Raw genomic sequence first — 27,811 nt, 5'->3', positions numbered from 1 at the left:
TTTGTAGAGACGGGGTCTTGCCAGGTTGCCCAGGCTGGTCTCAAACTCCTGACCTCAAGCAATCCTCCCACCTTGCCCTTTCGAAGTGCTGGGATTACAAGTGTGAACCACCATGCCCAGCCTTTACAAGTAACTTAACTACATCCCAGAACAAAGCTCAAGGACACTTACACGAATACAAAAATATCCAGCACCCAACAGTGTAATATTCAATGGAGATTAAAAGAGACTCATTAAAAATATTCAATCCAAAAGGTGGCAGAAAAAGAGGGAGAGGGGAACAAAACCAGAATAAACTACTAGTAAGAGACAGAGTCAAACCTAACCTTACTAAAAATCATATTAAATGTAAATGGTTGAAACATAAGAGATGAAAATCAAGTAACACACTTCTAAATAATCTATGGCTCAAAGAAGTCAAAACAGAAATAAATTAGAAACTATTTTGAACTAAATGAAAATACAACAGGATGTAATATGCAATAAAGCAGCACACAGGAAAAAAATTTGTAGCACTAAACACCTGTATTAGAACAGAAAAAGGTCTTAACGTAAACCCTAAAAAACTGGAAGAACAAAATAAACTCTAAGAAAGAAAGGAAATAAGATCAAAGTAGAAATCAATAAAATATGAAACAGAAAATCAACCGAGAAAGATCAATAAAACCAAAAGCTAATTCTTTAAGAAAATTCATAAAATTGATAAACCTCTAGCCAGATGAGGGGGAAAAAAAAGTGAGACGGCACAAATTACCAATATCACAAACAAGAGGTAATATCTCAACTTCATGACAATACATTCAGCAACTAGCTGAAAAGGACAAATTCCTTGAAATGAAACAATCAAAGCTCACTTGGGAAGAAACTGATAGCCTTATACCTATTAAAGAAACCAAACTGTACTTTAAAAGTTCACACAAAGAAAACTCCAGAAACAGATGGCTTCACTGGTGAATTTCACCAAATATTTAAGGAGAAAAACAATACCAACTCTACACAATTTTTTCCAAAATACTGAAGAGGAAGGAATACTTCCCAACTCGTTCCACGAGGCCAGTATGACTGATCCTAAAACTAGAAAAAGATACTGGAAGGAAAGAAAACTACAGACAAATACCTATTTACGAGCTGAAATGCAATCACTCTAAACAAAAATGTGGCAAATAGAATCCAGTAATACATTAAAAGGATAATACATGACCAAATGGGGCTTATTCCAGGAAGGCAGGATTGACTTACATTCAAAATAAATGTAACTCGCCATATTAATAAGTTTTAACAAAAAAAAAAAACTGAAACCAGGCGTGGTGGCTCACGCCTTTAATCCCAGCACTTTGGGAGGCCGAGGCAGGTGGATCATGAGGTCAGGAGTTCGAGATCAGCCTGGCCAACATAGTGAAACACCATCTCTACTAAAAATTAAAAATTAGCCAGGCATGGTGGTGTGTGCCTGTAGTCCCAGCTACTCGGGAGACTTAGGCAGGAGAATCGCTTGAACCCAGGAGGCAGAGGTTGTGGTGAGCCAAGATCATGCCACTGCACTCCAGCCTGGGCAACAGAGCGAGACTCCATCTCAAAAAAAAACAAAAACAAAACAAAAAAATGTATGATCACCGCTACAGATACAGAAAAAGCATTTGACAAAAGCCAACATCCATTCCAAAAATTCACAGAAAACCAGAACTACAAGAGAATGTCCTCAATCTGATAAAGGGCATTACAAAAAAAACTACAACTAACATCACACAGAAGTGAAATACAAACTATTTTTCTCAGGATAGCCTTCTCAACAGTTCTATTCAATACTGTACCGGAGTTTCTAGTCAGTGTAATCATCTGACAAAAGAAAGGCAGTGGGGAAGAGTCAAAAAAACAAAGCGAATAAACATCCAGACTGAGACAGGAAGAAGTAACACTGCCTTTATTCACAGACCACATGATCCTCTATGCAGAAAATCTGATGGAATCTCCAAAAAAAAAAACTACTAGAAAAAGTGAGTTTAGCAATATTGAAGGATACAAAATCAATATACACACAAAAAAACTACTGTAATTCTATATACTAGTTACAAACAACAGGACACTGAAGTGAAAAACAGAATCCAGACAATCTCTGTAAAGACCCCATTTCAATCTCCAGTGGTCTGAAACATAACAGTGTGCTAGTTCCTTTTATTTTGTACTGAAACAACCTGCCACGCATCCAACTTGGGGCTGTCTGATTCAGTTGCTGTGAGACCCTGAGGTCTTACAACAATGAAGAGTTTTGATTGGCAAAGTCTTCATTCATCTATGAAACAGCAAAGACAAGCTTCTCAATTCTATCAACAGAATTTTAATAACGTGGCCCATCCTACTGGTATCTGAAAACACCAGAATTTTCCTTTTCATTAAGCACATATATTTTCAACCATATCAGTCTTCAATTACACATATTATTTCCTTTCTAAGAAGCTGTGACAGATTTAACTTATAACCAATCATGTCTTTCAGTCTTTCATTTACATAGTTGGCACTCCAAGAGAGTTTAGACTTATAAAAGCACTACCCGGCTCCTACTCAAAAAAGCATAGATAATCAGCATTTTAGAAGGAAACACCTTCTGAGCATGAAAAAAAAAAAGTCTAACAATGGCTTATTAAAGTTTCATGTGTTTCAGCTTCAGAATCACCTACAGGTCTTGTTTCAACACACTGCTGAGCCAAATCACCAGAATTTCTGATTCAGTAGGCCTGGGATGGAACCAGGCAACTGGCATTTCTAAGTTCCCAGGTGATGTTTGATGACGCTGTGCATTTGGGACTACATTCTGAGAACCACCAGTTTAAGGCAGTGCTACTCAGACTGCAACTCTCCAGAAGTACAAAATTCAGTGTAAGCATTTAGGAGAGTTTAAAGCAATCAGAGTAATTTTATGTGCTGAAACAATTTAAAAATTGTGAACTGTATTTTCTAATCTTTATTTTTTCCATATTTTTATTGTACCTGACAAAAGTATTGGTATGCAATAAATTAAATGTTTTTTAAAAATTCATCCTCTGGCTTGGTACGGTGGCCCATGCCTGTAATCCCAGCACTTTGGGAGGCCAAGGCAGGAGTCTCTACAAAAAAAGTCAAAAAATTAGTCAGGCATGGTGAAGCATGGCTGTAATTCCAGCTACTCAGGAGGCTGAGGCAGGAAGATGGCTTGAGCTCAGGGGATGAAGTCCGCAGTGAGCCATGATCATGCCATTGCACTCAAGCCTGGGCTGACCCAGAGCAAGACCCTGTTTCAAAAAAACAAAAATAAAAATAACACCATAAAAACTGGTCTTTCACCACAGACAATTTGAAAAACATGGCCTAAAGAACATGCTATCCATCCAATTCACTAATATTCTAAATACTGGCTTGCAGGTAACATTACGTAAGTTTCATTAACTTTGCCTCCCAAAGAAACACATCAGCTTTAGCTAAAAATCAATAAAATAAGGAGTAGCATTATTGATGTTTGTTTTTTCTGTAAAACTATATTTAAACACATTTATCACCTAAACAGGTAAGTGCCCATTTACTATAAATTCCTTTTAGAATGTAATAACAGGGTAAAGATTTTTTTCTCCTGAAAAACAGCTGTGTTAAATTTTAACTGAGTAAGAACTGAATCATTCATAGCTGCTCTATCTTAACTGCCTGTGGGGGTATGAAGAAGAGGTGTGAGTGCAGGGCTTTAACGGACTGAGTAACTGATATCTTAAACCGAAATATAAAAGAGAAAACAATCTTGTGCAGAAAACTGTTATCCTAAACATAATTCTAGAATATCTTAATTATAAATCAACTTTTGGAAAACTTAATTATAAGTCGTATAATGCTAACTTGTACCACTCGATAATGCAACAAATGTTTACTCTTTTGTTCCCATATCTAATTCTTGGGTTTTCGAAAACCTTGTTTTCAACCAACAATTTCCTAATGCTAGTAAGTAAGACCACGATCTTCAACACCAACTTAGAAAGGTGACACTACCATGAATGTAGCTTAAATACTCACTCGAGAATGGAAATGACAGTAGTAAAAGTAATTCAAAACAGTAGGTGAATAAATTACTGGTATTTGACTTTTAAAAACATTAGTTAATGTTCAGTTAATTTACTTATTGATTTACAAAGTCATTTCTAAAATTATTTTGCATTCCTTGAATACTAAGGGTAGACAGATAACCCATACAGATTATTCTAAGATACCTATATATGAAAATAACCAAGAATTAGATCTGAAGTTGTGAGTAAGACAGAATGATTTCACAGGCCTAGAATGGGACCTGAGGTTCAGCATTTTAACAAGCTCTCAGGTAATGCGTATCTGCAGACCAAACTCAAGTAGCAAGGTTCTAAACCACATAAATGTCTCAAAGTATCTTTATGGTAGAACCACTCTGGAGAACAGTTTGATCCTTTCTTTTGAAAGTTAAACCTTTTAAATGTAACTACTATACAATGAAGGCATTTCACCTTCAGGTATTTATTTACCCCAAACAAAGGAAAACAGATCAAAGCCAGACATCACTCTAAAGATAAACAAATTGTGATACAGCCATAAATTGAAATACTATTCAGCAACAAAAAGGACTGAACTACTTATACAAGCTGCAATATGTATTAATCTAAAAAAAAAATTTATGCTGAGTGAAAGAAGCTAGAGCAAAGAAAAGAGTATATACTGTGAGTCCATTTATATAAAATTCTAGAAAATGCAAACCACTAATCTACAGTAACAGAAAGCAGATGAGTGTTTGCCTGAAGACTAGGAGGTAGAGGAATTGGGAGATGAGATATGTTGATTATCTTGACTGTGAAAACAGGTGTAACACAAATGTCAACACAACAAATTGCACACTTGAAATGTGTGCAGTTTGTATGTCAATTATACCTCAATAAATGTTTGTGTTTATTTATCTATTTGAGACATTGACTCACTCTGTTGCCCTGGCTGGAGTACAGTGGTGCGATCACAACTCACTGCAACCTTGACCTCCCAGGCTCAAGTGATCCTTGCACCTCAGCCTCCCGAGTAGCATACAGCACCATGCCTGGCTAATTTTTGTATTTTTTGTGAAGACAGGGTTTAGCCATGTTGCCCTGGCTGGTCTCAAACTCCTGGACTCAAGCAATCCACCCACCTCGGCCTCCCAAACAGCTGGGATTACAGGTATGAGCCACTGTGCCCAGCCTAAAAAATTATTTTTAACAATATCTTCCAAACACAAAAGTCTGGCTAAAATAATGTCACTATACATAAAATACTAAGCTCTAATTCTTTGAAAATTCCATGTAATACACAACAGTATGCCTATACTAAGAATAAGAGCCTCCTCTTTTGGGGAATTGAGTAATAGGTGACTCAGAGTCCTTTAGGATCTTTCTTAGTTCCAAGTAACCACTGAAAACATGTACTATAGAGCAGGGGTCTCCAACTCCTAGACCATGGACCACACAGCAGGAGGTGAGCAGAGGGCAAGCAAGCATTACCCCCTGAGCTCCATCTGTCAGATCAGTGGCGACATTAGATTCTCATAGGAGTGTGAACCCTATTGTGAACTGCACATGCAAGGTATCTAGGTTTTACATTCCTTATGAAAATCTAATGCCTGATGATCTGAGATGAAACAGTTTCATACCAAAACCATCATCTCCCACCCTCATCCATGGAAAAATTATCTTCCACAAAATTGGTCCCTGGTGCCAAAAAGGTTGGGGACTACTGCTATAGAGTGAATAAGAAACCAGTGATGATCCAGGCTTCAGTGGTAAGATAGATTCTTACCAAAAAAAAAAAACTTAATCTGTACAGTAAAACTGGAATTTTGCTAGCTACAGCCATAAATTTTGCATTAAATAATAAAAAAAAAAAAACCTTGGCCGAGCGTGATGGCTCACGCCTGTAATCCTAGCACTTTGGGAGGCCGAGGTGGGCAGATCACAAGGTCAGGAGATTGAGACCATCCTGGCTAACATGGTGAAACCCCGTCTCTACTAAAAATACAAAAAATTGGCCAGGCGTGGTGGCGGGCACCTGTAGTCCCAGCTACTCGGGAGGCTGAGGCAGGAGAATGGCATGAACCCAGGAGGTGGAGTTTGCAGTGAGCCGAGATTGCATCACTGCTTTCCAGCCTGGGTGAGAGACTCCATCTCAAAAAATAAATAAATAAATAAATAAAAATAGTAATAATACAAAAACACAATAGATACACCTTTTGAGTAGTCTGTCCCGTGTATCAACTCTCTACTCTACCATTCTCTCCCATTCTTTCCCACAAGAGTGTGCTGCCATCAACCAAGCTGGTAAATCATCTCACCCTAATTGCAGCCACAGTTAACTTTATTGAGCTAGATGTTTGACCTGAACTAGGCCAATCATATTCCATCTCCTGGAAATTTAAAAATGAAACTGAATCACTATTCTCAGCCAAAGCTGGCTGCCTAAATAAAAAATAAAATTAGAAGCTTTGAGGTAGCCACTTTTGGCCAAGAATATGTGCAAGTTCTATAAAGTCTTTTTGCAGGAAAGCAAATAATAAAACTAAAGACATTTTTTAAAAAAGTAACACCTCATTACCAAATGGGGTTCATTCTAGGAAAGCTAGTATGGTTCAATATTATAATATTCATCACTAATTATAAATACACCCAAGCGGAAAATCATATGGTAATCTCCACAGATGCCAAAAAAGCATTTGAGAATATTCAACATTCATTTATGATAGATACACTGAAGATTTTTTACATGTTATATACTTTTATGTATTACATACATATGTATTATATGCTATTATAAATATATATACTGTTTTCTACATCTATAAATCAATACAAAATTATCTACAACGTATTTAACAAAGAAACACTAGAGATATTCACATTAAGTTCAGAAACAAAACAAAAATGCCCATTATCTCCACTACTATTTTACACAGAACTGGAAGTATTTGCGAACAGAACAGGGAAATGTAATTAGAAGTATACTATTTGGAAAAGCAGAGGTGAACTATCTCTACTAGGGGATGATATGGTATCTAACTCAATTACATACAGTGCAAAAACTAGTACAAACAATTTAATAAAGTTGCAGGATATAAAATTAACATATAGAAATCAATAGCTTTAAGAAGTTATAAGGTATAATGAGAGAGAAGATTCCATTTACAATACTAAATAGATGAAATTCCTAGGAATAAGCTCAACAAAAAATGCACAAAACCAATCCTCTAACAGGATACACATTAGACTTTGACAAATGAAGAGACAAGCCACATTCCAAAACAGGAAGTCAACATCACAAAGATATCAATTCTCTATAAGCTAATTGATAAAAGTATGGTGAATCCCAGTAAAATTGCCAACATTATTTTTGGGACTTAGACAAAACAATGATAAAGTTCATATGAAAAAGTAAGAAACAACTGCCAGTAAACTCTGAAAAAGCAAAATAATGAGTAAGGGAAAGTGACTAGCTCTACCAGATATAAAAATAAATGATGAAAGATGAGATAATAAACAATTCATAATCTTACCTTTAAAAAGATAAAACAATGATTTAAAGTTTTTTTGCACACAAAAAAATTTTGAAGGAAAATTTAAACAGAACAAAATTAAAAGTTAAAATATACACCAAATAACCTTAAAAAATTCAAATATGATGAAGGTGGCATCTCATACCAGGGAGAAAATATTATTTTTTTAAATGATGTTTAGACAACTGGATATCCACTTGAATGAATACACTGATCTACAAAGCAGCGTATACTAGAACTACACAAGTTCTATGGAAAAAATGAGGTAATTAACTTGAAGGCGGAAATCTACTTAACTTTAAATCAAAAACCAGAAACATTTTTTATTAAGGACTGAAAAAAAAAAACTCTTGACTGATATATCAATTTCCCTCAATATGGAACTGAACAGATTACAGTCAACAGATACACCAGACCACTAGCTAGTTACAGTAATAAAAAATAAGAATTGATGCTCAGCACACAGGAATTTCTTTAATGACTGTATCTATATTTACAATTTCCTTGTTTTGGAAAACGACTATTCCTTCCTCTCAAGTTCCCTTTAGACCAGTGACCCAATACAAGCTGCTATTCATTCTCTTATACCACCCATGTCTCAGGCTACAGTGAATAAAGCTAATCCAATAATTGAAGGGATGGCTCAAAATGAGCTAAAGAAATTCTTTCCCCAAATTTTTCAATCTCAAGTAGATTTTAAAAAGCAAACCTCTCTTTCTTTTTCTCTCTTACACACATATACCTATTTACATATAAATATATTACATAGATAAAAAGTATGGAAGGATGTACATTCACCCAAAGGTCAACCACAGGGATATCTCAGAGAGGTGGAAGTTTAAGGGATTTGTGTTTTCTTCTTCACACTTTTTCTGCATATTCTGAATTTTTTACAAATGAACACACATGATATTCTAATAACGGAAGAGTGTTTCCAAAAACAGAATAATATAATGTGAACAATCTGGGGTTTCATTTTTCTAGTTTACAGAGAAATTAACTACCTCAAGATATGCTCAGGTGGCTGAGTACATTTGCAACGACCATCTGTACTGTTTTATCACGCTACAGAATCAGCACCTTCCCATGCTGTGTTAATGTCCTAACAGTAAATAAAGGGCAACTTTTATTTACGCCACTGTTTCTAAACACAATTCCACTGCAATACAAGCAAATGGTATCCAGATTTTAAAAAATTTTTTTGTGTAGAGACCTGCTATGTTGCCTGTGCTGGTCTCAAACTCCTGGCCTCAAGTGATCTTTCTGTCTCAGCCTACCAAAGGGCTGGGATTAAAAGCATGAGCCAGTGTGCCTAGTCACAATATCTAGATTTACTTTAGTGCTTAAAAGTAATAATATTCTTTATATTCAATATATTTATATTCATCAGTAATATGCTTCCACAAACAACGAAGAATCAGTAAGTAAAATTCTGCATTTCACAGTATAAATTCAGTCTAAAACTCTAAAATACCTCCTCAGATTTCTCAGAAAATTTAAACCTTTGTGATTCATATGTAATGAAGATTAACTATTTAAAAAAAAAAAAAAAAGTAATCTGCATTACCACCTAAAATGCAATTCTTAACCTCCTTAATGAGTCATCAGGGTCATTTACTCTAGGTCTGATGATTCTCTGGAAGGGAAGTGGTAAACATCCATATGAAACTGTGGTAACAAAACAAAACAAACCCAGAAAGTTCACAGACCCCATTAAGTCTATCTAGGTACCAAAGACCTCAGTTAAGAAACCCTGACATAAGATGAAGATTTAAATGAAACTCTTTAATCCACAAAGTATCCAAATTGTTTTTATTCTGCCGTAAATTTGCTGAAAATGCAGTCAGAAATCACAGTTCAGTACACACATAACTAGTTTTGTCTCTAGTCTTCTGCCACCGCCACCACCCATGCACTGCCTCCACAGTCCATCTAATAATGATCTATTACAAATACAAACTTGAGGCTGTACCCTGCAAAACCCAAGTTCCTCATCAAGACTAAACTCTATGTTTACTACACAAAGTAGTATCTTTTATATATTATTAAAAGATATCTTTTAATAATACTATAATAATCATACAAAATAAACTATATAACACATAGTTTAATATCATTTATCACTTATCATTGCATAAGTAGTAAATAATATATAACCCACGCTGCTGAATTAAGTAAAGCAGTGTTTTTCAAACTGTGAGCTGAACCACTAGTGAATCATGAAATCAATCTAGTAGCTCATGACCAAAATTATTTTTAACAAAATAGAACTGAAAAGGGAAAAATGCATATATATATATACACACACACACAGCTAATCTTCATTACTTGCAAATTCCTTATTTGCAAATTCGCCTACTTGCTAAATTTTATTTGTGACACTTTCTCAGTCACTTGCAGACACGTGCAGAACAGTGAAATATTTGCGTTGCCCACCTGACATATATTCCCAGCTGAGGTCAAACAAGGTGACACTCTGACATCTTGTTTCAACTCTCATACTGTAAACAAGCATCCTTTTCATGTTCTAAGGTGCCATGTTTTTCACATTTTTATCCCTTTTGTGGGTAATTTCACTGTCTAAAGGGGCCTCCAAGTATGGTGCTGAAGTGTAGTCCAGTGTCCCTCAGCACAAGAGGACTGTGATGTGCCTTATGGAGAAAATACATGTGTTACATAAGCTTCCCTCAGACATGAGTTACAGTGCTGCTGGCTGTGAGTTCAATGTCAATGAATCAACAATGTGTTTTAAATAGATAATTTAAAAACAGAAACATACATAAAACAAAGTTACAAACTGATCAGCAAATGAAACTGTTGTGACCAGGGTCTAGCAAGAACTTAACCCCGTATTTCCCCTAGGAGCAACGGCTTAGGTATGAAATAATTCTGTGCTCATGGCAACATAACAGAACATAACTATCTCGAATAATAAAAATCAATTGTATTAGTATATGTATAATACAGATATGTCTGTCAAAGCGCACTTTATTTCAGTTACACACACACACACGCGCGCACACACACAATTAGTCATAGTCAAAAAGAATTTGAAAGCCAATGAATTAGATCACAAGGAAAGAAACCCTGAAAGGTGTGGTAAAATGGTAAGGCAGAAAGGCATGGATCATGGGCACACACGCCAATCCCTTTTCTCTACCTAGACAAATCAATTCTACTGAATCCAGAATCATGCCTAACTTGTGATTTGGTTGGCAGATCTAGGACAGAGCTTTTAAGTGTACTTTATAAAAGCATCCCAGATATTCTGGTGTGTGGCCAAGATAAGAACAACAATATTACCTCTTAAACTGGTGGTTTTCAAAGTTGGGACAAGCAGAACCAGGATCACCTGGGAACTTCTTAAAAATGCAAATTCCCAGGCCCTATTCTAGACTTAATTAGACACTAAGGGGAATAAGACCCAGTGATCTGTGTTTTAACAGGCCCTCTAGGTGATTCGAAGCATGCTAAAGCTTGAGAATCACTGACCTAAATCTTTGGAAATTTTTTGGGGAGGTATTTTGAAAGCCTTGTTGAACTCTGCAAGGTGGTTAGGCTATTTCAAATAAACTCCTACTGACCAAACACCTATAATATATAAACAATCTTCTTCCAAGTACTTGGTTTTACAGAAAGTGACCCGACACTTTAAGCCAAAATTAAGTAAAACCTATGCATTACTTGAAGAGCACTGTTCCTTTACCATCCTCCGTAACAGTTTCTGTTCTTCCAAACTCGTTCAATAGGCACTGTTCATAATACAATTCTGCCTGTCCTAAAAGGTGAATCTACACTAGATCCCAAAACTGTCTCAACTCTCTTAACAACTCTACTGGGTGTCACACACTTCCCTCTATGACTGTAACAACAGACATCTAAAAAAAAAAAAAAAAAAAAACTCATGGCATTCTGGCATACAGGAATCATTTCAAGACTAATCTGTAAAAACGAATTCAATAGTATATTAAAGTCAATTAGCTATTACATGAATTGATATTTAAATTCTGGCCCAAATCATGTCCCTCATGAAATAAATTTCCACAGTATCATTTTCATTTTCCACATTAACACATTAAAATGTGTTCATCTGTGTAAAACTCTTTTCTCTCCTACTAAGCTATAAGCTGCTTGTGAATGGGTACCACATCTTACTCCTTTCTGTGTCTAAAGCACATAGCAGGTGCTGTACATTCCGTCATCAAATATTTAGTGAGCAAATACCAATACGCCATCTATACCAAATGATCGAGTATACAAAGGTAACAAAGACAATGTCCCTTTGCTTATGGGGCTAAGTTACTGAATGAATAAACATCACAAACAACTACAGTGAAAGTATAAGACAGTGCAGTCCATATGAAATATCAGGCTTGCCAACATGGTACCTGAATAGGATGGCTTTCTTCAAAAAGGTATCTTACTGTTGCTCTTCTGACTCAAGTTACTACTTGAGGCCATAAATAAATATTACAGTAAAAACACTGACAAGTCACTTAATAATTAATCTGACTTCATTTTTTTTTTTTTGTATAAAAATAGGAATACAAGCAAAAGTCCTATGCACAATGCAAGGCTTTGCTGACAACCAAACAACCACTTAGGAATGACGAGTTAAGGTTTGCTATCCAAACTACAATGAACAGAAAGCTACATTCTGCTAATTCTCAATTCCTCAGAGATATTAAAGGGAAGGAATTTAAAATCAAAATTGCCTGACCCTGTAAGTCTAGATTAAAAAGCCAACTTTAAGATTACATATTACTCACTTACAAAATGAGTACAAGAGAATTACTTGGTTACTTTACCAAGTAAAAAGTCTTTGTCTAGAAATTTTCTAGAATACGCACACGCGTGCGCGCACACACACACACACACACACACACACACACACACACACAGCTAACAGCAGCTGCCTCTGTAGCGTATCTGTAAACCTGAGGAAGGAAAGACACTTACTTTTTATGTATGCTTTTGTGCTGTTAAATTTTTATATTTAAATCATGTGGATCTATTATTTTTCAATTTTAAAAAGCTAGTAGTAAATGTGTTAAACGTGAAAATAGGACAATTCTGTCTACAGTACCATCTCCTATATAGTAATGGGCATAAAATCTGCAGCCTGTATGCTTTTGAGACGACACAGGAATGAGATTGCCATTTGGGCCATGCAAATTCTCCTGAAGATTTCTGAATCTCAGGTCATAGGTTCCCAAAACATCCATAGAAAGAACTAAGGGGTCCATGAACTTGGATGAGAAAACACACACTTCTAACAAATTTAACATTTCCTTCAATTCCTAATGTAGACAACAGACCACAGTAGTACTAGCAATACCAACAGAAATTCTAGATCTTTTCAAGTCAAATTATGTCAAAATACTGTTTATATTTATCACTATTTTGAATTTACGATAACTAAATCCACTGTATATTCTGTACTTAATGTGTTAATAAGGCACATATATTAAAAACTTTATTTTAATAACTCTATTTCAATGTAATTGATTTATCAGATTTTATTTTACGCATTTATGGCATCATTCTGAGGAGTTTCACCAGACTGCCAAAAGAGTCCATGTCACCAAAAAAAGGTTAAGAAGCCCTGGATCATAATTCTCAAATCAGATGCCAATACCCTTCACTTGGAAATTGAAGGAGGAAGCATTTTGGTGTTATTCCAACCAGAATGTTCCAGAAATTAATGGGCAGAAGACAGAGGTAATAAACTTCTTGTTTTGCCTTGACCATCCCATACAACCAACTACAAATTGAATGCTAATAGTGCCCCAGTTGAGAAACATCTCAAGAATCAAATAAATGGCACGGCTACCCTCATCAATACCATACTTTTGAAAGTTTTCAAACAAAAGTGTTCATCCAGGAATTCAATGGTATACTGGAATGTCTCTCTTCATTCACTTCTCTAGTGTACAACACCCACTGCAGAGATTTTCATCACTAAAACTTATCTTCCCCGTAACTACCCTAAAAAAAAAAAATCATTCTGAAGAACAAAAACAGAATGTATTAATTATTCAGGGCCCAATTATTACTCTATGGATTAACTGAAGAGTCAGATCTCATAGCAAAAAATTTTCAAGGTCTTTACTTTTTAAAATCAATTTGGTTGTTAACTGCTGTGCCAGAAAACAGAAAGGAGGAGGAAAACACACATATTAACTTGTAATGTTTGGAAGTGCTCTCTTTTGTTTGCTTGTTTTTAAGAGACAGGGTCTCAGTCTCACTCTGTCATCCAGGCTGGAGTGCAGTGGCACTATCACAGTTCACTGCAGCCTTGAATTCCTGGGCTCAAGGAATCCTCCAGTTTCAGCTTCCTAAGTAGCTGAGACTACAGGTACATGCCACTCCACCCAGCTAATTTTTTATTTTTTGTAGACATGGAGTCATACTATGTTGCCCAAGCTAGTCTCAAACTCCTGGCCTCAAGCTGTAAAAATGTTTAATTGGCATCAGAAAAAAATGTGAAACTCTATCACAGAATAATGTATGGGAATACTCTACATTTTACTCTTCCATCAACCTTCACATTTGTTATCCTGTATAAGTGAAAAATTGTTACCAAAAAAATGTGTTGCCTATAAGACACAGACTTAGGTTTTTATTTAAAAAATGTAACCTTGGCTGGGCATGGTAGCTCACACTTGTAATCCCAGCACTTTGGGAGGTTGAGGCGGGCAGATGACGAAGTCAAGAGATCGAGACCATTCTGGCCAACATGGTGAAACCCCATCTCTACTAAAAATATGAAGATCAGCTGGGCCTGGCAGTGCACGCCTATAGTCCCAGCTACTCGGGAGGCTGAGTCAGGAGAATCACTTGAACCAGAGACGCGGAGGTTGCAGTGAGCCAAGACCGCGCCACTGCACTCCAGCCTGGGTGACAGAGCAAGACCCTTGTCTCAAAAAAAAAAAAAAAAAGTAACTTTTTTTTTTTTTTGGAGTCTCGCTCTGTCACCCAGGCTGGAGTGCAGTGGCCAGATCTCAGCTCACTGCAAACTCCGCCTCCTAGGTTTACGCCATTTTCCTGCCTCAGCCTCCCGAGTAGCTGGGACTACAGGCGCCCGCCACCTCGCCCGGCTAGTTTTTTGTATTTTTTTAGTAGAGACGGGGTTTCACCGTGTTAGCCAGGATGGTCTCGATCTCCTGACCTCGTGATCCGCCCGCCTCGGCCTCCCAAAGTGCTGGGATTACAGGCTTGAGCCACCGTGCCCGGCCAAAGTAACCTTTAAAACTAACTTTCCCCCTAACTTTCCCAGCACTTTGGGAGGCCGAGACGGGCGGATCACGAGGTCAGGAGATCGAGACCATCCTGGCTACTATGGTGAAACCCCGTCTCTACTAAAAAATACAAAAAAAAAAAAACTAGCCGGGCGACGAGGTGGGCGCCTGTAGTCCCAGCTACTCGGGAGGCTGAGACAGGAGAATGGCTTGAACCCGGGAGGCAGAGCTTGCAGTGAGCTGAGAGCCAGCCACTGCACTCCAGCCTGGGCGGCAGAGCAAGACTCCGTCTCAAAAAAAAAAAAAAAAAAAAAAAAAAAAAAAACTAACTTCAGATACTTATTAAACAGATGAGGAAATGGGGCTAAATGAGGTTAAGTAATTTACCTCACCCATAAGGAAAGTGGCAGAGGCCAGAATTGGAACCTAAATCAATTTCAAAGTTCCAACAACTGCACTGAATTAGCAGCAAAACTGAATGCTGCTTGTTGACTCCCCAACCAAGAGTCCTTTGTCCTTAGCCCATTAAAAATAAAAATAAAAAAAGCAAGCAATCAGGGAGGCAAAGATAGGAGTTAGAGAGGTAGCAGATAGGGCTGACTCTCCACTCTGCATTCCTCTGACTTTATAGCAACAGCAGCTGACAATAAAACCAAAAACCTAAAAGCAGACAGACACAATGAAATAGTGCTGAGGAGAAACTGGAAGTGACTGGCATCTTCCTCCACAGTGTTAACCCTGTAAGAAGCAGTTCTGCATTATACAATATGTAAATTTAAAGTTCTATCCTATTTAAATAGTATAGACAAGGCAAATAATCGATGTAATCATGATGGACCTTCTGCCATCTACACTGGTCTCCTTCATGGCTTATTCCTATCAGCCTCTCCTCCTCATGCTGTCTCTATGCACCCATTACTGTTTTTCTAACTCTACTTAAAACTAAATGAAGATGCAGAGCTGCATTGTTTACCAATACTACCAAACTCAACCCAAGTGACCAGCATCACGCTAAGTGACTGTATTACAAACTTTTTATCACTTAAGATAGAAAGTGACAGAAGTGCCTGAATTGCTCTCTTGCCTGTCTTAGGTACTGAATAAAACAGACATGATACCTTCCTCAAGACATTTAGTCTTGTTGGGGAAATAAGTGTCTACTCTCTCTTGTGCACACGCTCTTTCTCATACATATATAAAATTCACACACACACCCTTACACGCACACTCAAGTGAGAAAAATGATACTAGAAAATTAAAATAAACTCAAGTGGTAAGGACTAAAAGTACTACTGAACTTCAGAATACTTACAGCAATGAGTAAGCCTAGTAAAGATAGTGAAGAAAATTTCATGAAAGCAAAGAAATCATAACCAAAACTTATATACAGAATGGACTGCTCTACTGAGCTCTAGGAAAAATTAATAGTATATAGTAAATGAATGTAATTGATCCTCATGAAAGAACAAGCCAAACTGACAGCATCTCAGCAGTAAAGAGTTAAACCTCAAGCATTAATTTCTTCCCAATACTTAATGTCACATTTGTTAGTTCTTTTCATCTAATTATAATCCTGGACAATATGCCAGTAGATAGACATGTGGTTTCAGAGGTTCAAGTAACTTTTAGAGTCAAAGGTACTTTAAAGGTCACTCAGTCCAATTCTATTTCACAAATGAGAAAACTAAGGGCCAGGAAGGTTAAATAATTTCTACGAGGTCACACAAAACTCATCCCTTACGACTTTGAAAATTATTAAGTGTGAAGAGTTTGCTTTCTTTAAAAGGACACTGGAGACTTCTTTTACAGTCTTTGATTCAAATTTCATTTACAACATAATACATATAAATTATTCTAAGCTCATTAAAATATCTTACAAATTTATGGTTTGCAAAAACACACTAAGTATACAAACTCACCTTGGGACAAACCATGGATTAAAATAATTTAACACTTTTAACTTCCTAACTTTTGATCATGCTATATTACCATCAGTAGCAGATCTCTCAGAGCAGCTCCCCGGCTGGGAGGGTAATACTTCTCAACACAGGTATCCTAACTTCCCCTGCTCTTTCAATGGCAGATTCAGAGGTAGATACCTGATGCAAGCCAGACCAATAATGCTCTCTATCTCAAGAATCTGGAATTTTGAACTTTTAATGGGATAATAAATGATAGAACAGTAAAGCTATAATGGAGCTTAGATATTTTCTAGTTTTCAACCCATTTTACAGATGAAGCAGTACAACGGCAAAGCAAGAGCCCCAGAGTCAATCAGCCTGAGCTCAAATTCTGTCTCTAGCATGTTCTTTTTTAGACGGATGATCTTAAGTGAGTTACTTAATTTCTAAAGTTTGTTTCTTCCTCTGAAAAAGAAGTAGTAACACCTATATGTCCTACTGTTATAATCAGCTCTAAACCATCTACTGAGTTTAACAAAGTGCCTGGCACATGCTCAACACACTCAAAAACACACACTCAAATGTTAGCTGTGATGGTAGTGATGAACAACCTGAGGCTCAGAAAAGCTAAGTAACTTCCCAAATTATATGGCCATTTAACCCATTTAGGCATAAATGGGTTAACCCATGACAACCAGAACTAGAAACAAAAACTCCAGAATCATACTTCAGTGGTCTTTCATCTATACCACCCTACAAACTCCTAGGCCTAACATTCAAAACTATCTATAATTTAGTATAATTCTACCTTTTTTCCAACCTTATCTCCACCCCTATTTTTACTCCTTCATTCACCAAATATTTACTGAGTGCTTCTATGTTTTAAACAGTTTCTAGTGCTGAAGATGTAACAGGGATAAAAGGAATGGGAAGACAGAAGTAAAAGATGTCTGCATGTCCAAACAAAAACAGGAGAATGATACGGTCAGCAACATCAGAGTGCTATCCTCCTGAAGTTTCTAAACAGGAAGAATAGGCAATGATTGACAGAAAACATCTAACATGGAAGAACCTTCCTTTAGTTTACTCAGCATCCTCAGAACTTGCTTTAGATATTCCTATGCTCAAATATTTGCTTCAACGTACACCATACAACCAAACCTGAAAGCCCAAATTGTTACGACTCTCTCCAAGAAGCCTTCTCTATAACACACAATGAATCACCTCATGCCTCTCAACTACACTAACATTTAACTTTCTCTAATGCTCTTTTGATGTCTGTCAGGTTGTCTTAACCCTGTAGTTTTTGCTAACTTTCCAGATACATGTTTTTGGACTTAATGGTTCATTTAAGTTCCATGAAATCAAAGTCTGCATCTTCTTTTATTCCTAACAACATTTCAGTAAACAGCCTTACACATACTTTTGCTATACAGAACACTTTAGTTTCCCAATATCTTATTTAGATAACAATTGGCATTTAGATAATAACTGGCATGTCATTTGCTTTTGTTAAAAGAAGAAATGCTTCATGTTTTTACAGTATCAATTTACAAAACTGCATTTTACACCCTCTCCATTATGAAACATGAAATATATTAGTGCCAATAGCAATTCTGAAAAGGTATCAAAACTGGTAATATTCCTACCCTACGAATTCAAAATATAACTTAAAATATGAACATAATGGCAAAAATTAGACAACACATGAGAGGAGATATGGCAATTCAAATTAGTCATGGATCTTCTTTAAAAATAAGGTGAACCACATGATTCATGTAGACTGGTACATTCTGGTATGAAAAAGTATCTCACACAGAGTTACTTAAAACAAGATAAAGATTTATACTGCAACCGTATCTGCGTGTGAAAAGATTCTATATTTAAAGAGGCCTCTGACTCAAGAGGAAACAACGATATAATATTTACGTATACACAGTACCAAAGTAAGCAACCAAAAAGAATTCCTGAAGGAAGAATTTATCAAATTCTGCTAATAAATTTTTTATATAGATAGATATTGGGGGAGGGGGAGGAAAGACACAAATATAGCTCTTTGAACAAAAAAAGAAATAGAAGCCCATTCAACACTCAACAAACATTTTTCAAGCATGCATTATGTGCCAGGCACAGTTCCAGGCACTTGGAATATATTAATGAACAAAATAAGCAAAGATCTTTGCCCTTATAGACATTATATTCTAGCAGGAGAAAAATCTAAACAATAAAATGGGACAGTTTCCCACAAATTTCTTATATGCTTAAGATAACATAAACACAGGGATAAATATAATGGTGCCAATACAGGGGAAAGTAAAGTTAACAAACTCCTAAGAAAAAAGAAAGAAAATCTGAAAAGCCAAGAGCAAAAGTCAGACCAAATTAAGTAATGAAAAAACTACATTTCCTAATAATTTAACAGTCTAACCAAATTGGCCACTTTTAAGCCTTCCAAAATTATAAAAAGTAAAATGCTATTTACAAAAACTATAATAAACTTAATCACAGTTCAGATGGTAACTCTGGGTTCTGTAAGAACCCTGAATATGCAGCATGGTGACTGTGAGTATATGCTTTTGTCACACCAATGTCAAGGGTCTGAATTTCAGCCCTGCACTAGCAGCAAGATCTTTGAGTTTTTCCTCTATAAAACAGAAACAGTAATACCTCATAGGGCTGTTACCAGAATTAAATGATAATCAAAAACTGGAAACAACTCAAAAATCAGAGAGATGCATAAAGATAGCATATCAAATTCACTGGAATACTACTCAGCAATATAAAGGAACAGACTCATACAACAAGGATGAATCTTAAATGCATCGTGCTGAACAAAGTAAGCTAGACAAAAAAAATGTATGATTCCATTTATATGAAATTCTAGAAAAGGCAAACTAATCTACAATAAAAGAAAACAAATAAACAGTTGCTTGGAACCATGAGTGGAGAGGGACTAGTTGCAAAGGAGCACAAGGGAACTTTTCCAATGTTGGAAATGTTCTATATCTTGTTTTCATGCACGTATGCATTTGTCAAAATTCATTAAACTCCATAATGTAAACAGGTATGTTTTTTGTACGTAAATTATACCTCAAAGAAAGTTTATTTTAAAAAAGGATTAAATGAAACAATATATGTAAAGCCCTTAACACAGTATCTGGAATATATGAAGTATTCAGTAAATGGCAGGTATTAGTAAAAACATCAACTACCACTATACAACACTCATGGGGAGGTGGCAGAACCGCTGGTTGCCTGATTTTTCTGGTCTAAGTGTACAGTACTTGACCTAGACTAAGTGTCGTGAGAACTACAAAGACCAAGTTAAAGGAGGATGCCAACTGGCAGCTCTTAGCAGAGGACTATGGTAATAAGGACAGGGAAGAAAATAAATAAAAGATGTTTGCATGTCCAAAAGAAGAGGCTACACAGGATGACATGATTATCAACGATACAGTGTTACCAATGCCCAAGAAAACCTAAATCACCTCATCCAGGCATTGTTAGAATGTAATCAGTCAGAATGCAACTCAAAATCTAGTCAATGACTTTGTTTATATAAACGAAGTCTAATGATAGTTCAATAGCTACACAGAGGAGACAGGCCTTAATTATAAGGGTGGGTGGGGATAGCGAGGGAATGGGAAAAAGCCATCCACGAAGGATTCAAAAGATTTTGCCAACCAAGCAGAACAGCACAGTTCAGAGACACCAGGCAACAATTGTGAATCCGTAAGCCAAGGTTGGTTTGTTCGTTGCAAGCCTACTGATTCAAAAGAAACAATCTTATAAAAATAAGGAGTTAAGGACATCCAGACATTGAAAGTTACTTAAAATACAATTCAAGTGAAACACAAAACATTTGTGAAACGTATGACATTTTACTGTTGCTTAGAAATATTTATCAAGGCAGAACCATTTTTATAAATATATAATTCTCCTTAATAACAGAAGTCCTGTAAGTAAGACCAGAGAAATGAATTTGCTGTCACTCATGAAAACACAAGTCTTCTGACATACATATTTAAAAAAGAATGAAAAAGAGAAACTGAGTGCCCCCAATTGGGACACTCTGGGAAGCAAAAGACTTCAGACTATAAATCTTAACTGTTAAGGTTTGCTTAATTGATTTTAAGAACCTCCAGTTTTAGCATTTATTAAAGAGGCAGAAAGGACAGGACAAAGTTAATCAGAGGTTCTGGGTTTCAACTCTCGTTTTATCAGAATCTGGATTTCTTCTTCCTTAAAATTAGGCAACTGAAGTAGGCTACTGAAAAGTATCCAGGTTTAGCACTCATGCTCTACTTTGAAAATTTTTTCTAAAAGAGTTAATAAAAAATTGCAAGGTGCGGCAGGGCACGGTGGCTCACACCTGTAATTCCAGCCCTTTGGGAGGCCGAGGCAGGTGGATCACGAGGTCAAGAGATCGAGATCATTCTGGTCAACATGGTGAAACCCCGTCTCTACTAAAAATACAAAAATTAGCTGGGCGCGGTGGCGCGTGCCTGTAGTCCGAACTACTTGAGAGGCTAAGGCAGGAGAATCGTTTGAACCCGGGAGGGGAAGGGACTAAGGCAGGAGAATCGTTTGAACCCGGGAGGGGAAGGGACTAAGGCAGGAGAATCGTTTGAACCCGGGAGGTGAAGGCTGCAGTGAGTCGAGATCGCGTCACTGCACTCCAGCGTGGCGACAGAGCTAGATTCAGTATCAAAAATATATACATGCAAGGCGCCGCCAGGCGCGGTGGCTCACACCTATAATCCCAGAACTTTGGGAGGCCAAGGAGGGTGATCACCTGAGGTCAAGAGTTTGAGACAAGCCTGACCAATATGGTGAAACCCCAACTCTACTAAAAATACAAAAATTAGCTGGGCGAGGCAGTGGGCGCCTATAATCTCAGCTACTCGGCGGGGCTGAGGCAGGAAAGTTGCTTGAACCCCGTAGGCAGAGGTTGCAGTGAGCCGAGATCGCGACAATCCAGCCTCGGCGACAAGAGGGAAATTCCATCTCAAAAAATAAACAAACAAACAAAAAAATTGCAACACGAGTTAAGCACTTTTATTTTTAATGAAGCATGAAAAAGTTACTCTGTAAGTAATCTTACTAAATTCAGATAAAATACCAAAACATATGCGGCATACTAAGGACCATATATGTTGGTGATTGCAAAAAGTAATATATCTTCCAGGAGTTAACTCTTCACTCTAGAACAGATTTCCTTATTTTTGAGATGGAGTCTCGCTCTGTTGCCCAGTCCTGAAGTGCAGTGGCATGATCTCTGCTCACTGCAACTTCCGCCTCCCGGGTTCAAGCAATTCTTCTGCCTCAGCCTCCCGAGTAGCTGGGACGACAGGCGCGCACTACCGCGCCCGACTAATTTTTAGTAGAGACGGAGTTTCACCATACTGGCCAGGCTCGTCTCGAACTCCTAACCTCATGATCCGCCGGCCTCGGCCTCCGGAAGTGCTGGGATTACAGGCGTGAGCCACCGCGCCTGGCCTAGAATAGATTTCTTGACTCAAGTTCTAAAATAATAGGATCCAAGTAATTGCACACAATACTAGTACTTTTAAGGCCATCTTTCTTTTGGATCAAGACCCACAAAATAGCAAAAATATCCAAAGTTGTGCTTAATAGGGTTCAATGCAATTAACTATTGTACATAACATAATTTTATCTTAATTTTCCTTCCCATGGAAAACTGAGTCAAGCTTGAAACATAAAAAAAAAAAGAGTTCTCACATACAAAAAAAGGTTCTCACACCTCTAAACCTTAGAGATAAATGCTGTTTTGATGATCTACATTTATACATATGCACACATATATATGTATATGTGCAGATATATTATGTATTACATATACGTTTGTATACACACAGTTAAGTTCATCCTGATACTACGGCCATATTCATTTTATACTGAAAATGTAAGACTTTCAAGTAATCAAAGAGAAATGTGATTAAATCAGAGCAAAGTAGTAATAACAGGGTAACAACGTGAGGTCAGAACTCGACCAGCCAATCAAAGGCATAAAAGCATTTCCTGCAATATTAATAGTCAAAAGAGAAAACCAATCACGGAAACCTCGAGCTTCCTTTTGACAGTCACAGAAGCAAGAGAACCAATCCACACACACCCGAGGTTGACAATAAGGCGGGACTGCAGGTTCATTGAAGAAATTCTTGAGGGTGCAGTTACTATGAACTTCGCAAGCAAGTAACACTACTCGAGTCATAAACACTCTCTGTTAAGCCAGATATTCAACCGTCTGCAATATTTAACCCATCGGAGGAAAAGCAGTTTTCCCAAAAGGTGCTGTATTATCAAAATTACAACTGCCAATTTAGATGCACTACGTCCTCAACTTCTAAGGATCACCTCGCAATGACAACTCTCGAGGACAACGCTACGCCGGCAGCTCGCTCCGGGGCATCCCCGGCTCCTCTCTAACGCTGCGCACGGAGCACGGCCGTCTCGGCGAAGCAGTCAGAGCCCGTCCGCCCCGCGCCCGGATCGGGTCGGCTCGGCTGAACTGGCCGGCGGGCGGCTCTCGGACGCTACTACCCGCTCGGTAGTCGTGGCCCCCGCCCTCCCCCGCCGCAGTGCTGTACCGCCTCATCCCGCTGCACTGTCGCGGGCGGGGAAGCCAGGATGATTACATTGCTGGGACGAAGACGTTTGTTTTGAAAGCGCCCTTCCACAGTCATTTCAAAGAGAACCCAATACAAAATTTAAAAGTGGAAAAAATAACCATCTTGCCTAGCCAAATAATACCCCGCCATTAATTAGCCCCGCGCCTGGCGGAGGGAGATGGGAAGGTAAACAGAGACCGTACGCCAAGTACGCCCAGAGCATCCCCTGCGCCATTCCCGGCCGCTGCTTACGGCAAGGCCCCCTTACGGCAGCGTAAGCAGCGCTGCGAGCTAATCACAACACTGGGACGCAACAACATGGCGGCCGCGGGCGGGCGCTACGCCAGCCGAGAGGGTTTACGCTACTCCGCCGGCGTAGAGTCCCGTGTGTTAGAGCAGCAGCGGCGCCCTCCAGCGAGCGTAAAGCGCTCTGTGAATGGCGAGGCCCGACTGACAAAGGGGAGGGGGGAGGAGGGAAGGGGGGGTAATAAACACTCGAGTCCCTACCGATTCCTCCTCCTTCTCCATCCCGGTGGGCATCTGGGGCACGGCCCGGTTGATGGAGACGCAGTCGTTGAGATCAGGCATGTCCTTGCCGCGGTAGATAGGCAGCGGCTTGGCGGCGTCCAGCGCCCGCGCTCGGAAGGAGAGTTTACTCATTGTCTCCCCGCCTTACAGGAACAGCCCGGGCGGCGGCGGCGGGGCGGGCGGGGAGGGGGGGAGGACTCCCGCCGCCTCCTCCACCTCCTTCCTCAGTGCAGCGCGGCCGGCCCGCTCCTCCTCCTCCTCACTGCCCCCGGCCACAGCATGGGCGCCCACCCCGCCCGAAAACAGCCCCCCGCCGCCCGCGGCCGCTTCCACACACTAGATCCGCCGCTCGCCCGCCCGATCCGCTCCCTGCGCCATGGCCAACATGGCGGACATTACCACAGCGGCGGCGAGCGATCCCGGCAGCCCGCGCGAGAGCGCGCCCCCGCCGCGGGAACGCGCCTCGCCCTCTCCCTCCCTCCCTCCTTCCTCTCCCTTCCCCTCCCTTGCCTGCCCACCCACTCTCTACGCGGCGCTGCCGGCCCGCGGGAGCGTGCTTGGTTTCGGTCCGCTCCAGGGAGAGGGGGCGGCTGCGGCGCCCCTGGGCTCGCCGGCCGGTGCTTTCGCTGTGTGGCAGGTGCCAGGTGCGCAAGTTCGCCCGCGCCCGGGAGCGTGCGCCTCTGCCTCCGCCGCCCGGTCATCCCTCTCGCTGGGTGTCCCTCAGGAAGGCGCCGGGCAAAGACGGCCGCGCAGAGCAGCGCGTGTGTACAGAAGTCCGGGAGCGGGAAGGGAAGATGTCGACCCGGACCCCACTAGCCATCACCCAAGCCTGTACTCGGACAGCGCTTATCCCCCAAGGCGCCCTGAGCGCAGGCTAATTCGCATCCTCCGAGGCGCTCATCCCGGAGAGGTGCGAGAGGTCTCTCCCATCACTCCCCTCCGAGGGGCGCCGCGCTGCTGGTGCCAGCCCTCTCCGCCACCGTCCCCTCCGTACCTGTCCGAAAGAGCTCTCCAAGGTGCAGCAGCGCGCTAGTCCTCGCCTTCGCGGGGAGGATGCTCAGGGCAGCAGTGAGGGTTCATGGTTTGAGGCTGCCAGATGCAACAAGTGAACTTAGGTTCCTTGTCACCGAAACTTCGGTACAGCTGTTTAGTGGATGGTAGGTATTTCTCTGAGTTCAAAAATAATAGCTTTCCTAAAAGTTCAGCTTCTAAAAATTTAACCAAGGCAGCACACATTTGCGAAGTAGCAGATGTGTGTCAAATGTGGGGTGCTGTGGAAGACTCGAAGAAGTCTGAGAAAAGGTTCCTGCCTCAGAGAGCTTTCACCTTAATGGATTGCCAGGACTGCAAGGATGAGTAACAGTAAGAGATGTAAATAAAGAAAATGACAGCTGGAAAGATAAATGACAACCAAAAAAAAGTGTAAATATTTTAAGAAAACAATACAAGAGATGATACAGGCAGTGAGTAGGACATGATTAATTACCAAATGAAATCTAGGCAATAATTGTGAGAGTTCAGAGAAAGGAGGCATGACTGCAGCCTAAACAGGTTAGAGAAAGTTCTCAAGAGGAGGGAAAATCAAGGTGACTCAAATAAGTACTAGCTATTGTTGACATCCACCTGCTTTAGCCAAGAGGCTCTTGGTTAGTCTTTAAGCATTACACATTTCTCACAAAACCGTACGAAGAGAGTTTTTTTTTTAACACATTTTACCATTTTCTAATAATCGATCAATACTCTGCCTAACTCAGAGAAAGGCAGATGATTTCCTAAAGACCAACAGTGAAAAAATTGATTCCCACTGTTATTTCTATGTGACGTTAAAACTATATCTCTTCCTCTATTAGGTCCTTCTTCCCCTTAACTTCCTCCCCTCCCCCTTTTTCCTCCTCTTCCTCTTTCCCTTTTCTCTCTACAGTCTCCTCCTTTGAAGACAGAATGGTGGATATAGTATTCATAGTAGTGTCCAAATAATCTAACCAGTCTGTCCCAGCAAAACTCCGAGTATTGTTTAGTGGGGCTTCAGTGTTTTTCATCCACTTTGTTGTTGGAAACAATGGAGATGCTGTGACTCATTTCTTGTAAGCAGTACCTTCCTCAAGCTTATGTTTGTCCTGCTCTCTAAGTGCTACCTCTGGAACAGTTCCAATGCTCTGGAAGCAAGAACAAGAAGTTCTTGGGAGGGGGTCAGCACTGGGTTCAAGCCTGAAAGGGAAGAAAAAGGCAATGGTTGAAGAAATGAGTCATCCGGAGCTTTCATCTGGATGCCCAGCCCTCCTCAGGTTCAGAAAGGATAGCTTTCTTCTAGTCCCTGTGTTTAGTTTTACTGTTTCTCTCAGAAAAGGGAAATATTGACTATGTGTAATATACCAACCATTGTAGCAACATGTTATATATATTATCTCAACTAGTTGAATTCCACTTAATTCTTATTATAACTCTATGAAAAAAATATACTTGCCGGCCGGGCGCGGTGGCTCAAGCCTGTAATCCCAGCACTTTGGGAGGCCGAGACGGGCGGATCACAAGTTCAGGAGATCGAGACCATCCTGGCGAACACAGTGAAACCCCGTCTCTACTAAAAAAAAAAAAATGGCCGGGCGCGGTGGCTCAAGCCTGTAATCCCAGCACTTTGGGAGGCCGAGACGGGCGGATCACGAGGTCAGGAGATCAAGACCATCCTGGCTAACATGGTGAAACCCCGTCTCTACTAAAAATACAAAAAAAAAAAAAAAAACTAGCCGGGCGACCTGGCGGGCACCTGTAGTCCCAGCTACTCGGGAGGCTGAGGCAGGAGAATGGCGTGAACCCGGGAGGCGGAGCTTGCAGTGAGCTGAGATCCGGCCACTGCACTCCAGCCCGGGCGACAGAGCAAGACTCCGTCTCAAAAAAAAAATAAAAATAAAAAAAATAAATAAATAAATAAAAATAAAATAAAATAAAATAAAAAAAATACAAAAAACTAGCCAGGCGAGGTGGTGGGCGCCTGTAGTCCCAGCTACTTGGGAGGCTGAGGCAGGAGAATGGCGGGAACCCGGGAGGCAGAGCTTGCAGTGAGCTGAGATCCGGCCACTGCACTCCAGCCTGGGCGACAAAGCAAGACTCTGCCTCAAAAAAAAAATATATATATATATATATATACTTTTACCGATAAGAAAACTGAGCATCAGATAATTTGCCAAATTTCAATTCCAACAACTTGCAGAACTGGGCTCACATTCAGGTCTGACCTGACTCCAAAACTCTTGTTTTCTCAGTGGTGCTACCCTGCTATCCAAGGTCCTCAGTTTATTGACCAGTCAGCATTCTAGAGCTGCTAATTCAAAGTTGATTACTAAGACCCTCCAACCAACGGCCAAGAGAGCACATAAACCAGAGTCTAAAGTTGCAGTAGACCAAGGAGGGCAGGAACAACATCTGTCTGTCAATACTGTATCCCGTTCCATGCCTCACATATGGCAGGCATCTAAAGTATATTTGTTGACTGATATTCCATGAAGAAATTCACTGATACTGACCCCATGCCACTCTAGCTTATAGTTCACATATCTTACTGGCCTGTCACCTGACCTAGCTATTGCTGCCAATATTTGTTCTTACTGTGGCCTACCCTGTTGTCCAGCTTCCTACCTTTGGGCATAGAAATTTTAGAACCAATTAATGTAATTCAAAAACAGCTTTTTGAAACCTGGAATTTACAGGAAGGGATTTTTGCTGTAGTGGTTGTTTCTTTATTGTTCTTTTACTTTGACCATGTAAACGATTTCTTCCCCAAATCTCCATTTTCTTCTCGCCCTGTAGGCAATGATTATAGAGCTGGCAATAAAACCATTTGAGGCAAATAACACAATATGCATTTCAACGGAGACACAGCCTGTGTTTTCTTGGTTTCCAATTCAGTGCCCAAACCAGAATGCCTCTGTTCACATTTGGAATATAACTTTTATTTCTATG

At 39.6% G+C, this 27,811-nt stretch overlaps 1 protein-coding gene across 2 annotated transcripts in view; it reads right to left on the bottom strand.

Moving 5' to 3' along the window:
* Window positions 1–24,249, bottom strand: part of EPC2 (enhancer of polycomb homolog 2) — a 153,956-nt gene extending 129,707 nt beyond the window's left edge. Inside the window, exon 1 of one of the 2 annotated variants that reach the window (XM_010358051.2) lies at window positions 23,834–24,249. In XM_010358051.2, the coding sequence (XP_010356353.1) occupies window positions 23,834–23,986 (153 nt within the window). In that variant the 5' untranslated portion in view covers window positions 23,987–24,249. The remainder of the gene's footprint in view (window positions 1–23,833) is intronic. The other variant, XM_030916585.1, reaches the window with a different exon arrangement.
* Between the last annotated feature and the right edge of the window lie 3,562 nt (window positions 24,250–27,811).

The sequence above is a fragment of the Rhinopithecus roxellana genome, chromosome 14 (genome assembly GCF_007565055.1).
Source record: "Rhinopithecus roxellana isolate Shanxi Qingling chromosome 14, ASM756505v1, whole genome shotgun sequence".
NCBI classification, from domain to species: domain Eukaryota; kingdom Metazoa; phylum Chordata; class Mammalia; order Primates; family Cercopithecidae; genus Rhinopithecus; species Rhinopithecus roxellana.
The sequence above is the reverse complement of the archived record's forward strand: the minus strand, read 5'-3'. Positions and strand labels throughout refer to the sequence as shown.